General features: G+C 43.8%; 1 protein-coding gene across 1 annotated transcript in view; it reads left to right on the top strand.

The window, feature by feature from the left end:
• Positions 1-16989, top strand: part of LOC114661977 (E3 ubiquitin/ISG15 ligase TRIM25-like) — a 75729-nt gene that overhangs the window by 34438 nt on the left and 24302 nt on the right. Inside the window, exons 7-8 of the mRNA XM_028815253.2 lie at positions 12748-13157; positions 13244-13453. Coding sequence (XP_028671086.2) covers positions 12748-13157; positions 13244-13453 — 620 coding nt within the window. The remainder of the gene's footprint in view (positions 1-12747; positions 13158-13243; positions 13454-16989) is intronic.

The following is a 16989-nucleotide window of genomic DNA, read 5'->3' as shown; positions in this document are numbered from 1 at the left end:
AGCGTCGGAATATATAAAGTCAAAACTTAAACATATAAAGTCAGCATCAGAATATATAAAGTCATTCCTGATTATATATAACATCAAAGCCTGATTATATAAAGTCAGCATCGGAATACATAAAGTCATTTTTGAATATATAAAGTCAGCATTGGAATATACATATATAATAATTCCCAAATTCACAAATAAAATGGTCTAGTTCCATCAAATATTCTCTAATTTCGTGCTTGTCATTTCACTCGTACTAGTGAAAGGTAAACTTCGACAGAAGCCACTCAGAGTCGATCGGGCTTGTGAGGTTCGTCCACAAATGCACCCATACAAAATTTTCAAAATGCCGGGCACATACATCATTTTGAATACAAAATCATTTTGAATTTTTTTGTATTTTTCTGAAGAAGTTTTTGTTAACTTATTTCATTATGTTGTATTAGGAACTCATTTAGTTTACTAAAAATGTCATTTCAATCAATATCAATATAATCTGACTTTAAATTTATATATTCAGGAATGAATTGATATATTCCGACGCTGACTTTATATATTCAAGTTTTGACTTTATACAGTATATTCGGGAATGACTTTATATATTCCGACACTGATTTTATATATTCAGGAATGACTTTATATATTCTGACGCTGACTTTATATACTCATGCTTTGATGTTGTATATATTCAGGAATGATTTTATATATTCTGATGTTGACTTTATATATTCAAGTTTTGACTTATGTATTCCGACACTGACTTTATATATTCAGGAATGACTTTACATATTCCAATGCTGACTTTATATATTCAGGAATGATTTTATATATTCCGACGCTGACTCTATATATTCAAGTTTTGACTTTATATAGTCAGGAATTACTTTATATATTCCGACGCTAACTATATATATTCTGAAAATCATTGTAATTGCCTGTTTGGCACCCCATAGTATATATATGTGTGTGTATATATATATATATATATATATGTGTGTATATATGTGGGTGTATATATATATATGTATGTATGTATATATATATATGTATGTATATGTATGTGTGTATATACAGTATATATGTGTGTATATGTATATATATATGCTGTATATATATGTGTATATATACTGTATGTGTGTGTGGTCACTCTGTGCTGTGGAGGAAACAGAAGATGTGGCAGTTAGTGACAGCACCCCCTCTCGGCTTGGATGGCCACCTCTTGCACATGTGTGACACTATGTATGTTTGTATGTTCTGATAGAGTAAGATCTGCCCTTCAAAATGATACAATGCATTGGTTCTTCAATCAAGGATATGTATGCTATGAATAAAGTAAAAGTGGAGAAAAAGAATTCTGTATTTTGTGCTGCTTCAGAACAGTAAAAGTAGACATATCACTTATAAAAATTTTTAAAAAGTTCCTTCCAACATCTGCGGAAATAAGGTAAGCTTTCAATGTGCATTGTTTGGTAAAAACACTTGTGAATTTGAAACTGATTATGTCCCCCTGTAACATATGTGTACAACATAACTGATTCTCCATTCTGAAAGTGAAATGTCTGACTTTTATTTTTGAAAATCGAGTGAGGAGTGATGAAGGTACAGCCAGTTCAATCAGAGTAGCAGAAAACAGACAAACATGAGGCTGAGTTTAAAGGGTTTACTTACATTAACTTCCAAAAGATCAAGCTAAATAACGGGAGAAGTGTCAACTGAGAAGATGTTGTGCTCATGGTGGTCTGCATTAGTTTGTTTGTTTCGATGGCAACCACCCAGCACCTCACACAAAATGTCCTCCCTTTACCTTAATGCACAATGGAGCCGCTTCTACTTCTCTCTAAAGAATTCCCCAATGTGACGCTTCCTTTGAATGGCATGCAAATCAGTAAAACTTGACAAGAATTAAAGAAAGTTAAATTTAAGAGAAGACAATTCCTTTCGTTGCATCAATGTGCACACATAATGTTGTAAGTGACGGCCAGGACACACCTGAAATGGAAGGATGGGGAAAGGCAGCTTTTCGAGGACACTGTCTTCCCCAAGACGCTCGATGGCAGCTCCCCTTTATTACAGCAGTGCCCCGGATTCCCGTAGGGCACTATGGGACATGGAGTTTAGCAACACAGCCCTGCTGCTTACCGTGGGTGCCGCTAGGGGACACTGTGGGAAGATGGTGGGAGAATAAATTCTTACCTAGCCCGAAAGTACTAATGGATCACGAGCACGGAAGCCCCAAAGTACTTCTGGGCTGATTAAAACAACTTGAATTCTCCAACTAACCCGGAAGTGCTGGAAAGTCACGTGGGAGGAAGAACAGAAGCACTTCTGGGTCAAGAACTATATAAAGACCCAGCAAGTGAGTCAGAGTCGGGAAGAGGTGAACAACACTTGCTGGGTGGTGTGGAGGAGAAACAGAAAAGTATTGTGATTGTTATTTGCCTGTTAATTTGTGGCTGTGGTGTTTAGGGCACTGTTTCAAGAAAAGAAAGTATTAAAATACTTCTTGGTCTGTTAGGTTTAAAGAGGCAGCAGCAACCCCTAGTGTTCACACTGTATTCTGTACAGTTAACAGTAAACACTTCTCAGCTGGTACTTATTTTAATTAGAAAACACTCCTAAACTCACAGGCAGGGTTAGGGTAAAGTGAACTAAAATAGGTTCAGAAACGCATTGTGCCCAGCAGGGAGTGCTAACTTCTCTGATGGACCAGTTTCACTGCTGGGAGTCACACAGAGGAAAGGTCATCTACTTAGAATGCCACAACGGTGACAGAAGAATCACAGGTCAGTCATGAAACATATCATCATGATATACTGTAAAATACAACCAAATCAGAAAATGCTGGGATGGTATGGAAAATGTTCGGATTCAGCTGGTTGGAAAATGAATGGATGGATGGTATGGAAAATGCAAATAAAATAAATGCAGGCATTGTTAAATTTAACTTTTATTTCATTGCAGACAGTATGAACCCAAGATATTTCATGTTTTGTCTGATCAGCTTCATTTCATTTGTTAATATACATGCATTTCAGGCCTGCAACACATCCCCAAAAAAATGTTGGGATGGTAAAGCCTTTCAGCACTTTGTAATGTTGCCGTTCCTACTCACAACACTTAAAAGACGTCTCGGCACCGAGGATACCAAGCGATGAGGAGTTTCAGGTGTTCTTTTGTCTCATTTTTCCTGAAAACACGTCTTAAGGTGTACAGCAGTACGGGGTCGTCATAATCGTCACATTTTTCATTTCAAATTTCTCCACACATTCTCTATTGGGGACAGGCCGGCCAGTCCAGTACCCGTACCCTCTTCTTCTGCAGCCATGCCTTTGTAACGTGTGCAGAATGTAATTTTGCATTGCCGTATTGAAAAATGCATGGATGACCCTGGAAAAGAAGTCATCTTTGAGGTAGAAGTTGTTGCTCTAAAATCTCAATGTACTTTTCTGTATTAATGCCGCCATCACCGAAGTGTAAGGGCACAGACAGAGCCCCATACCTGACAGACCCTGGCATGTAATGAATTATTATTATTATTATTTATTTGGACTTGTTGATGATAACAATCTGGAAGCTGTCTCCCATGTGTACGTCTGGAAGCTGACTCCCCTGTGCACACACATGACAGTACAAATGCACAAACAGACTCCGTCAGGTGACCCAGCAGTCAACTGAGGTGCTCTTGGTCCTCCGGCTTTTATCTTCTCCATATTCTGTAGGACTGTGCAGACTTTTGGACTGTGGAAGGTCTCAGAGTGCTGCAATTCTAAAGCCTCAAAGTTTGAGATGTGGTCCTCCAGAGTGTGGAGTCTCAACATGCCACTTTTTTTTGTAACATTATGATAATACTGATTTGTAACAGTAAATCAATTACTGGCTAACTTGGGCCCTCCTTTTCTTGAAGCCTGCAGAACAATTTCCTCATCCTTTGTTCTGGCATAGTTTAAGAAATATTTTTGTATGGATTTTACAGCCATAGAGTGAAAAGAAAGAAGGCAATGTCTCTCTACTATATAAAAAAAATCCTTCGACGTGACGAGAATTTTTGGAAGAGAGATTTTTTCACATCCCGCGAGATGAGACTTTTGCCTTGAGATTTTTTCACGTCACGCCCTCCTGTCAAACATTTTCAAACAAGACCACAGTCCTCGCAACTCTCATTCTTATGATTGCTTTTGAGACACTTCCTGTGCTCTCAGCTCTTATACACTTTAACGTTTTCCTTACTTTATGTTCCCAATTAAAGAAGACGTATTATGTCAAAATCTTATTAAATAATTTGATCACGAAGGGTTATCAGCAGGAAAAATGACTACACGGCAATCCTAGCACCTAGAAACGAGTAAGTCAAACGAATTAACGCCAAAAATGTCGAACAGTTACACGGCAAATTAGCTAGATGTGTATCAATAGACTATGCTGAAACAGTTGGTGGTGATCATGCGGAAGATGAAAACAACAACTTCCAATATCCCATAGAATATCTACAACCGTTAACAATGTCCGGTCTTTCAATGCACAAATTACTCTAGAAAGAAGGATGTATCCAAGAAAGGTATTGTAGTACATCTTCCGTGCCTAACATTAGACAACAAAGGAGATCTTGATATTCCATTCGTTTTAAAACGTTTTACAGTTTCCTGTTAGAATAGCTTTTGCTATGACAATTAACAAATCTCGGAGCTGTACATTCGAAAAAGTCATTTAATTTAATAGAGAGAAAGAAACGAAATTCAGTCACGGACAGTTATATGTTGCATTGATTCATATGTAACAATTCCCAAGAAAATAAATTTCTATTTAGAATGTACATCCGTTCCCCAAACTCGAGCAACAGAACCATAAAGAGACTAGTGCGTAGCGCAGGCTGGGAGGTTGGCAAGCAGAGTGAGCAGAGGGCAAAGCCTCCTAGTATTTAAAAAGAGTAAACATGAGAATTGTACCATAGTGATAATAATAATAATAATAATCCACATTATATCCCGGTCATTTACAGAAGTGCAAGTTGTGTTAAAGACATGCACCACAGTGATGCACTGGTATCATTAATCTTTTCTGCTGCCCACATGCACCTCGCAATGAACCCTGGGATGCGATCGTCTCCAATTGTTTATAATGCACCTTATTAAGCTTTAGAATTTCTAAAAATAAAAACTCTTAAATTCGGCCTCTCCGCCTTGTCTTTTTAACAACCTGTTCCGAGATTTGCTTTTGTTCATTTTATCTTTTGACAAGAGTTGTAACTACTCAGAGACTTGTGTGTGTGATCCAGTACTGGTGGGCCTGGCACATCTGGTGCCCTAAGTGAGATCCTGCCTGGGTGCCCCTGCTGCCACTAAAAGGAAATGCTTTACATTCTTTTCATTGGGAATAACAATTTGGCATTAACTTAAGTTGGGCACATTTATTGAAATAGTTCCAAAGATACAAAATGCAAACACAAAAGTGAAAATGTAATAACTTACTTATAACAACTGTAATAATACATGGTTCAACAATTATACTGTCTTCCTCTTCTTCTTTCGCCTGCTCCCATTAGGGGTCACCACAGCGGATCATCTTCTTCCATATCTTTCTGTCCTCATCATCTTGTTCTGTCACACCCATCACCTGCATGTCCTCTCTCGCCACATCCATAAACCTTCTCTTAGGCCTTCCCTCTTTTTCTCTTGCCTGGCAGCTCTATCCTTAGTATCCTTCTCCCAATATACTCAGCATCTCTCCTCTGCACATGTCCAAACCAACACAATCTCGCCTGTCTGACTGTCTCCAAACTATCCATCCTGAGTTGACCATCTAATGTCCTCATTTCTAATCCTATCCATCCTCATCACACTGAGTGCAAATCTTAGCATCTTTAATTCTGCCACCTCCAGTTCTGTCTCCTGCTTTCTAGTTAGTGCCACCGTCTCCAACCCATATAACATAGCTGGTCTCACTACCGTCCTGTAGACCTTCCCTTTAACTCTTGCTGATATCCATCTGTCACAAATCACTCCTGACACTCTTCTCCACCCATTCCACCCTGCCTGCACTCTCTTTTTCACCTCTCTTCCACTCAGTACTCTGTACTGTTGATCCCAAGTATTTCAACTCATCCACATTCGCCAACTCTACTCCCTGCATCTTCACCATTCCACTGACCTCCCTCTCATTTACACACATGTATTCTGTCTTGTTCCTACTGACCTTCATTTTATACTGAACACAAAATCATTCCACCAGTCTTCACATTGCTCACACCTATTTACAGATAATAATTTAAGCTTAAATCGTGCACACTGGACTTTCACTGTTTCAGTCCGGAATGGAATATCTTACTGCACATCACAAGTCTGCAGCACTGCCAAGTCCACAACCTGACCCTTCAAAAACACCAAATAGCACTGTGATAGATGGCCAGGAACCCTGAACCACCGGGATGCCTGGAAGAAGGACGAACCGGGAGAGCGCTGCTTCTTTTCCCTGGGCACTCAGCCGGTCCTTACTCCCTGGGGGACACCAGGAAGTGCTGACAAACTAGGGATGGTGTATACCCAGAGTGCTTCCGGGTGCAAGGGCAGCACTTCCGCCACACTGGGCAGTGCTGCCGGAAGTGCATCATCAGGCACCTGGAGCACATCCGGGACAAAATAAAAGGGGCCGCCTCACTCCAATCCAACTCTGTCTTGTCATGGAGCACAGTTTAAACTTTTGAAAAAGAGACAAATGTTTGTTTGCAGTGTTTGAATAAAGTTACTGTCTCTTTACAACTTCCTGTGTTTCTGTGCAAATCTGTGACCCAAGCATGACAATATAAAAATAACCATATAAACATATGGTTTCTACTTCGTGGATTTTAACCTTTCGCGGGGGGTTCTGGAACGCAACCCCCGCGATGGAGGAGGGATTACTGTACTAACCAAAAAGTTATAAAAAGTGCCTAGCCTACCAGAAACAACAATTTCATACTGTACTCACCATTTAAGTTGACATCTTTGGGCTGCAGGAAGGGAAGAGGAGGAGAATGAAATGGAAGGTGGTTATTGTTTGGAAGGAGTTTCCTTATACAAATCTTTTCTTTGTAAATTTGTCGAGATGATGGATTTCGACATGCTGTACCTATTAGCGAGATCGGTCACATGAACGCCACTCTCATATTTCCACACAATCTCCTTCTTCATTTCGATTGTGATCACTTTCTTTTACCTACCTTTCTCTTCCTTCCTTAGCAATTATCGAAATAAATTATATAAATCACTGCACTGACCGAAATTACATCCACAAACACATGTATCTGGGCTCCGACTGATGCTTACAAACGCTCTCGGCTGTTTGTTTATAATCGCACAAGCGGATACACGTGACCGCATTCGGGTCGTAACGCAAGATGTTGGTCGTAATTCAAAACAAAAATTTTGGTCGTAAACCAAGTTGTTTGCATGTCAGGCCGTTCGTGTATCAAGGGTCGACTGTATATATATATATATATATATATATATATATATACACACACACATACACACACATATATAAACAATATATATATATATATATATATATTATCACACACGTGCGCATGGGAGGTAGCTAAAGGGCTTGAGTAAGGGCAGTTCCGAGGCATGCCGGGATGTGGCAGAGTGCACTGACTCTTTTTCTCTCTTTCCTGTAGACCATTCACGGGAGATCCCACCTGACTCTCTTGACATCACTTCCGGGACCGAGCCTATGGAAGGAAACCTTGCCAGGTAAATACAGACATCCTCTAAGGCCAAACTTCAAAGCAGTGACTCCCTTGCAGGACAGCAAATACCATTAATAAGTACAGACAGCCTTTTAACTTCTCACCCCCCAGTCCCAACAGTGGGTGCCTAATGGAACCACCCAGTGCACAAAAAAATTGTAAAAGTGTCCCCCTCTGACACATACATACACAAACTTGCCAAAATTTGTTGTTATTGCTAGCTGTCCCATCCAACATCCACACTGCCTCTCTATCATTGTCTCTGCTGTCATTAGTTGAGAATTTGTTCTTTTTGGGTCTGACTGGATTCCATAATTGTGGTAACTCCTTGCTGGGTTATAACCACAAACCCTGTCTTGCCTGACTTGTCCTCTTAATTCACAATGGACAGTTCATAATTTTGAAGAAAAGCTGACAAAGCAGGAGTTTAAAAAAAGCAAAAAAAAAAACACTCTTCATCCCCCTTTATTTTGTGCTGCACTCCCACTCTTAATCAAGCCTCAACCAACACCCCCCGTAAAAGCACGCAATACCCCTTTGTATATTACAGTAGATTGAAGCAGCACATGTCATTGCTCAGTTAAGTAATGTTAACCTGCTAGTCTGTTTTCACTCTGTTCAGGTGTTTCACTTCTTTTGAGCCAGCAGGTGGCACTGGTGTGCAAACTAGAAAAACAAAACAAAACTCAAACCCCAGGAACAATTTTTGGGTTCTGAAGTGGTCTGTTTTCGTTGTATGGTTGTCGAGAGCAACTATGCAAAATTTGTTCCAGATTAGTAGGCTTATATAGGGAACGGACAGACAGATATATATAAAATTTCTACGCATGGAAGTGCGTGTGTGTCTGTCTGTCTGGCCCAGAAGTGCGAGGCTACAGAAATGAAGATCAAAGAGTTGGCAAGGCAGCCCCAAGTTAACGAGTCAGAGACAAACTCATTTAGCCGCTGACCGACAAGGGGGGTGGTGAGCACATCCGCTAAACAAAACCGCTGACTCTGCATTTCAAATGTTTTTCTGACAATCTGAATAGTTTCTAGGAGCCCAGCCTTTTTACAGCACAGGCTTACACACCCCACAACCCCCACCCCCAGGGGTGCGCTTCATGCTAGCCACTTAACGCATTGTTGGGGTTGCTGAACGCACGCTAAGGACGGATCAGCTGCTGGCTTGCTGCTGCTACGGAGCTGTGTGATCTGCATGTCGCGCTGCACGTCGATCATTTAAAGGCCTGTACAGCAGCTGTCCCTTTGTCTCACTTCCTATTCTCACAGGACGTTAAAGTGTCTCTCCGAGAAATTGTTTGTAAGTAGGGCGTGATGTGCAAGTAGTCTCGTAGGACTTCAAAGTGCCTCTCCGAGATGATCACGTCTCGTCTCGACCCAAAATTTTTTTATATAATGTATATGTATATATTGTAAGGTTTCTGAACTCTTTTGGGGCTCCCCCCAATGGGACTACATGCTGAAGAGCATCCCAAAGTGCGATAGCCACGTCTATGAAAGATAGCCTGTCAGTTGCTGGGGCACCGACACCGCTATGGCAGTTTGGCGCGAAAACAAATCCGAAATGATCGCAGTCACGGTATGAGCACCTGCCGTCGATGCAAAGAACATCATAACTGCAGGTAACAGTATTATTTGGCCATGACCCTACCTGACCGCTGTGTCTGTGCATAGGAGAGTGGTAGATCCCACTACAATAAATAACCGTGCTGTTCCTGTTTCAAGCTGAATAAAGCTGGCTTTGATCAAATACTGAGACTCAGCCTCGTGTTTTGGGTTGCAAGACACTGACTCACGTGTCTCTCTCTCTATATATTTATATATTGTGAGAAGAAGAGACAAGAGACATGGCAAGGTTTGGGGCAGCCACCTGTATAATTCAGTATCCTGGCTGCAAAAGTAAATGATTCGTTGTTGAGTCCAGTTTACAAGACAGAGTCCAAAACAGAACTGACTTCCAGGGAAAAGGTGTGAGGTTTTATAGGAAGTTTGGGAGAAGTGATGTCATCCTCAGGGCCGGGACCGGAAGTGATGTGTCCCGAGTCGAGGCGGTGGCTCCTGGTGGGATTTCCCGGGAAAGGCCTGCAGGGAACTCAGAAAGAGCATTAGTGCACCCCGCCAAGGGAAAGACGTATTATCATTTATCTCTAAGCTCTTCAGCTGCCTCCTATGCACATGTGTGACAATATATATATATATATATATATATATATATATATATATATATATATATATATATATATATATATATATATATATATATCCATCCATCCATCCCGCTATATTCCTAACTACAGGGTCTTGGGGGTCTGCTAGAGCCAATCCCAGCCAACACAGGGCACAAGGCAGGAATCAATCCCGGGCAGGGTGTCAGCCCACCGCAGGACACACACAAACACACCCACACACCAAGCACACACTAGGGCCAATTTAGAATTGCCAATCCACCTAACCTGCATGTCTTTGGACTGTGGGAGGAAACCGGAGCGCCCGGAGGAAACCCACGCAGACATGGGGAGAACATGCAAACTCCACGCAGGGTGGACCCGGGAAGTGAACCCAGGTCCCCAGATCTCCCAACTGCGGGGCAGCAGCGCTACCCACTGCGCCACCGTGCCGCCCCATATATATATATATATATATATATATATATATAAATAGTTATAGCTTTATATATAAATACACATATAATAGTCACTCAGTCAGTCAATTTCCAACCTGCTATATCCTAACACAGGGGTCTGCTGGAGCCAATCCCAGCTAACACAGGGCGCAAGGCAGGAACAAATCCCCAGGCAGGGTGCCAGCCCATTGCAGTATATAATAGTTATAGATGTATATATAACAACAACAACATTTCTTTCTATAGCACATTTTCTTCCAAATGATGTAGCTCAAAGTGCTTTACAAGATGAAGAAAGAAAATAAAAATTACAAAAATAAGATTAGGCAATACTAAATAAGGTCCAATGGCCATATATAGATCTAGATATATACAGTATTTACGTATATCATTGTGCTCACAGAGTTCCAGTCTTGGGAAAACATTGGCCATGCCACAAAGACTAGCTCAAAGACAGGCAAGGGGGTCTAAACCAGAAAGCTGTCACAGCGAAATCAGGGTCCTGACCTATGTGGTGGCACAGTGGTTAGCACTGCTGTCTTACAGCGCAGATCACGTTTTTTGGTAATAATAATCAGTTCAGCATTGATGGTAAATGCTTCCCTAGTCATCAGGGATAATTAAAACACCATTGCACTGTTATTAGCCACTCAAAACTAATTCCCCACTGATTTCTTTGCATCTTGCTGTACTCAAAGAAGGTCCCTTAACATTTCTGTGATTTCCCTAAAGTCACGGCAAGTGAACTACACAGGGTTTGCTCATCACTATTGTAAAACAATAAAATGTGAAAACGCTCTTGGTGCAAAGTACCATACAGTATCAGTTTAAATTGATAATTAACTGATAAAAGTGCAGTAAAGTGCTAACATATGCAAGTACCAAGGTAGACAGACTGGCATTCCAACCAGGCGGGAGCGTAGTTCCTTACCCAGATGGGAGGCCATAAGGGAAGGCTATAGATGGACAGTGTGGTGTAGCGGGTCCACAGCTCCAGTCAAAAAGGCCACTTTTTAAATAAATAGTCGCCACACTCGCGTCTTAGAGAGGGGGCGTGGTGGTGTGGCCGGAGTGGTTCCCGGGTGAATTCATGATGTGGGCGGTCCTCACTTAAGTGCACAGGTGAGGAGTCATCCGCATCCGTAATTGATGCCGGGAGCTGCTGATTGCCACACCTGATCCATGTCCCCGTGATAAATAATAGTAGCGCGAGGTGGCTGGAAAAGGGAGAAAGAAAAAACAGACGGAGGTTGAGAAGGAGAGAAGGCAGGAAGCAGGGAAGGGAAAGCCGGTGCATGAACGAGCGAAGGTGCTCGTTGTAGAGAACGCATGCAGCTGAGCAGTGAGCCTGGGTGTTTGGCTGGCACCCTGGGAGCAGTCGGTAGTGGTCGCTCCCGCTGAGCATTATTGAGGAGCGGGAGTGACCGGAAGGAGGATGACTCGCCGCATAAGGCCGAGAAGGCAGCGGGAGTCGGGACTTGGGAAATGAACCTCCCCAGCGTGATCGCCCTGGTCGCTGGGGAGCCCACTGAAGCTGGGGGTGAAGCCAGGATTTTGTTTCTATTGTGTTTTTAATGTTCACTGTTCACTCGTTTTTATTGGATTATTTATTTATTTATTGAAACATTTTTGAAGCACTGCACTTTGGACACTATTTGGTTTTGTTTGTTGTTTTTATTTAATAAAAGCACTTTTGCACTTTTTGCACCATCCCCTTGCTTCATTGTTGTGCCTCACTGTCCAGCTCATCGGTGACATTACCGATGGTGTCGGGTTCAGAGCTCCCAGAAGCCAAATGGCAGCATGGAGCAGAACCCGCATCGTCACAAACAGGCGTCCCAAACCATGTGGTCGCAGATACAATTAGTGGCCAGGAAGATAGAATAGAAGGACAGGGAAGGAATGTCTCTTGGGGTCATGTAGTCCCCCAGTTCTTCAGATGGCAGCATTCCTTGGGTAGAGTTCCCATATGTATGCCCACTGGTAATTGTATTCCTGATGGGGAGCCCTGTCGGGGTACATGGGTGCCACCAGAGGGAGCTGAGGGGGGCAGACTAACAAATTTTAAGGAGGCTCCACCTGACCCTGAAGTGCTTCTCTTGCAGGATGTAATCCTGTAGCATCAGAAGGTCTCCAAGGTCCTGCATTAAAGAAGCTCCTCAATCTCATCCAGGCGAGCTGGAGTCGAGAGTTGGGAGGACCAGGCTTGCCTGGAGGAGAGTAGAGGAAAATTAATATATGAATGGTGCTTGTAGGTACTTTTTTTGAAGAACGGACCTGGAAACTGTATTTGCTGTTTAATAAAATGTTCTTTATTCCTGACCCTTAGCTGTGTACATGCACTTGTGTTGAGAATCTAGGGGGGCTCAGGGTCACCCCCTATCTGTCACACATGTTTAATATATAGTATTTACTGAGTCTTACGGAACTGCTGTTTCTTCTTCATCACCAGTGAGACAAGTTTCACTTGTTCAAAGCTCCACCTCGTATTGGATTTCAGACTTTCACTTTCATTTACTAAGAAGTCACTTCTGTTTCTGTCTTCACAAAGGCATAATGGCAGAAGGTAACTCATCAGCTGTTCAGGAGTCACTTACCTGCTCAATATGTCTGGATACCTTGAAGGACCCCGTCTCCATCCCGTGTGGACACAATTATTGTAAGGAGTGCCTTAGTAACTTCTGGGATCAGGCAGACAGCTGCAGCTGTCCTCAGTGCAGGGAAACCTTCAATCCAAGGCCTGTTCTGCAGAAAAACACCCAGATGGAGGAAATTATCGAAAGATTAATGAATCAACAGATTGAATCACCTCCACACGTGAGTAAACCTGGACATGGAAACGTGAAGTGCGATTTTTGCTTTATTAAGAAGTTTATAGTGCTGAGTTCTGTCTTACTTGCCAGGTTTCCCTCCATGAGGCTCATATTGAAGCTCCTGAAAAGAATCACAACCTGATCCCTCCAGCTCCAGTTGGAAGCCAACCGATGAATCTTTGCAACCAGCATGAGAAAGCTTTGGGATCTTCCTGCAGAACTGAGCCGGAATGCATCTGCTCTGGTGGACACAAAGGCTGTGAGATAGAAGAGCCTGAGACTGAAAGAGCTGAGAAACAGGTGAGATGATCAGAACTAAAAATGAATTACTCAATCCGTCCGGTGCTGTTGCCAAATTCTCAGCCATTCCAGTTTTCTGTAAAATCTTGTAGCCATGGGGGACCAGCCAAAAAGTGGAGACCATCCATTATTCTCTCCGTCCCTAGTTTAGTATTATGTAACAGCCAAGGCCTCATTCCTGGCGTAAGTGTATTTTATTTTTATTTAAATGTTTTATTATATTGCCAATATTCTTTTCATGTTTTGTTTGTTGATTATCCATCCATCCATCCATCCATCCATCCATCCATCCATCCATCCATCCATCCATCCATCCATCCATCCATCCATCCATCTTCTAAACCAGCTATTCCAGAACAGGGTCACAGGCAGGGCTGTTTTAACAGCATCATAGGCCCCTGGGCAAAGTAGTGCACTGTTGCCCCTGTTTTGATAGCAAAACAGAAACATACATAAGGGTCAGAAACATCGTGGGCCCCCGTGCTCCTGGGGCCCCCAGCCAGTGCCCATACATTAATAGGGCCCTGGACACAGGGAAGCTGGAGTCTATCCCAGAAAACACCAGGCGCAAGGCAGGACCAATCACTGGACAGGACGGCAGCCCCTCACAGGTGCCGTGTCTACTAAGCAGATGGCATTTAAGAATGAACTGGAGAGGAACGTACAAAAACTGGCAAGGGGGTCAAAACCAGAAAAAGCCATGCGACAAGTCCAAATGAAAGACTGACACAGAGCCACATAGAGTCGACACACAAATGATTTAACATACACAAGGAATTTTCTGTAGGATTCGAAAGGGTTTTTATTGGAAGTGTGGATAGAGAAGGGTCACCCCAGAAGACCTTTTTATGCTGTCATAGCGAATTCAGGGTCATGACCTATCCGTACCCTAATGACAAGCATCCAGAATGATGCTGAACATACACGACCCAAAAAAACAATAAGCAATTTCAAATGTTTACACAAAATATCTGAAAAATTGTCCAGAAGTAAGAATACTCCTAACAGCAGGCAGAACACAAAGGCACACCCCAGGGGGCCAATTTAGCAGTGACAGTCCACCTAACCAGCCTGTCTCTGGACTGTGGAGAGAAAAAAAATGAGCAGGGGGAACCTGGAACGTGAATCCCAGGTGCCTTATTGCGAGGCAACAGCATCTACCACTGGGCCCCAGTGCTGCCAATTAATATGTCTTTATTTTCTTTGTGTATGTTTTTCCTCTGTTTTATTTAATAATTTTAAATTGTCTTATGTTGATTAACATACATTTGTAATGTGTGTTGTCCTCTCTATGTTGAGCCTGTGGGGACAGGCCTCCTAAAGCTCCAGCTGTGGAGTTGCCCCCAGGCTTTATAAGCCTGCAAATGCTACAGGGCTAACTGTGTGGCATTAGTGTCCTACTCCTGTAATTTGGCTTTTTATTTTGGATTATTTTATTGTGATTATTATGAATTGCGTTTTAATATTGGACTGTTTAAAGTAAAGATAAGTATTTAGGATTACAGGTTAGTTTTGCTGCCTCAGAGTTTGACACTTAGACATAACATGTTTTTCTTGTTTTTCTGCTTCTGCTGTCATGATTTGACAAATGACTTTAATTTTTTTCTGACATCACGGCCTGATGAAGCAAACAAGACAACATCATCTGCAAAAAGCAGTGACATAATCCTGAGTCCACCAAACCGGACCCCCTCAACGCCCTGGCTGCGCCTAGAAATGTTGTCCATAAAAGTGATGAACAGACTCAATGACAAAGTGCAGCCCTGGCGGAGTCCAACTCTCACTGGAAACGGGTTTGACTTACTGCCGGCAATGCGGACCAAGCTCTGACACCGGTTGTACAGGGACCGAACAGCCCTTATCAGGTGGTCCGGTACCCCATACTCCCAGAGCACCCCCCACAGGATTCCCTGAGGGACACGGTTGAACGCCTTTTCCAAGTCCACAAAACACATGTAGCCTGTTTTGGCGAACTCCCATGCACCCTCCATGACCCTACTAAGGGTGTAGAGCTGGTCCACTGTTCCGTGACCAGGACGAAAACCACACTGTTCCTCCTGAATCCGAGGTTCGACTATCTGACAGACCCTCCTCTACAGGACCCCCGGACGTTTCCAGGGAGGGTGAGGAGTGTGATCCCTCTGTAGTTGGAACACACCCTATGGTCCCCCTTCTTAAAGAGGGGGACCACCACCCCGGTCTGCCAATCCAGAGGCACTGTCCCCGATGTCCATGTGATGTTGTAGAGGCGTGTCAACCAAGACAGTCCTACAACATCCAGAACGTTGAGGAAATCTGGGCGTATCTCATTCACCCCCGGGGCCCTGCCACCAAGGAGTTTTTGACCACCTCGGTGACCTCAGTCCCAGAGATGGGGGAGCCCACCTCCGAGTCCCCAGGCTCTGCTTCCTCATTGGAAGCCATGTTAGTGGGATTGAGGAGGTCTTCGAAGTACTCTCCCCACCGACCCACAACGTCCCGAGTTGAGGTCAGCAGCGCACCATCCCCACCATATACATTGTTGACACTGCACTGCTTCCCCCTCCTGAGATGCCGGACGGTGGACCAGAATCTCCTCGAAGCCGTCCGAAAGTCGTTCTCCATGGCCTCCCTAAACTCCTCCCACGCCTGAGTTTTTGCCTCAGCAACCACCAAAGCCGCATTCCGCTTGGCCTGCCGGTACCTATTAGCTGCCTCCGGGGTCCCACAGGACAAAAGGGTCCTGTAGGACTCCTTCTTCAGCTTGATGGCATCCCTCACTGCCGGTGTCCACCAATGGGTTCGGGGATTGCTGCCACGACAGGCACTGACCACCTTACGGCCACAGCTCTGGTCAGCCTCCTCAACAATAGAGGCACGGAACATGGCCCATTCGGACTCAATGTCCCCCACCTCCCTCGGGATGTGGTCGAAGTTCTGCCGGAGGTGGGAGTTGAAGCTACTTCTGACAGGGGACTCAGCCAGACGTTCCCAGCAGACCCTCACAACACGTTTGGGCCTACCAGGCCTGACTGGCATCCTCCCCCATCAACGAAGCCAACTCACCACCAGGTGGTGATCAGTTGACAGCTCCGCCCCTCTCTTCACCCGAGTGTCCAAGACATGTGGCCGCAGGTCCGACGACACAACCACAAAGTCAATCATCGAACTGTGGCCTAGGGTGTCCTGGTGCCAAGTGCACATATGAACACCCTTATGCTTGAACATGGTGTTCGTTATGGACAATCCGTGACGAGCACAGAAGTCCAATAACAAAACACCGCTCGGGTTCAGATCAGGGGGGCCATTCCTCCCAATCATGCCCTTCCAGGTCTCACTATCATTGCTCACGTGAGCATTGAAGTCTCCCAGCAGTACGAGGGAGTCCCCAGAAGGTATGCCCTCTAGCACCCCCTCCAGGGACTCCAAAAAGGGTGGGTACTCCAGACTGCTGTTCGGCGCATATGCACAAACAACAGTTAGGACCCGTCCCCCCACCCGAAGGAGGAGGGAGGCTACCCTCTCGTCCACCGGGGTAAACCCCAATGAACAGGCTC

This window comes from Erpetoichthys calabaricus, chromosome 12 (assembly GCF_900747795.2).
Source record: "Erpetoichthys calabaricus chromosome 12, fErpCal1.3, whole genome shotgun sequence".
NCBI lineage: Eukaryota > Metazoa > Chordata > Cladistia > Polypteriformes > Polypteridae > Erpetoichthys > Erpetoichthys calabaricus.
Note: the sequence above shows the minus strand (reverse complement) of the source record. Positions and strands in the feature narration are given on the sequence as shown.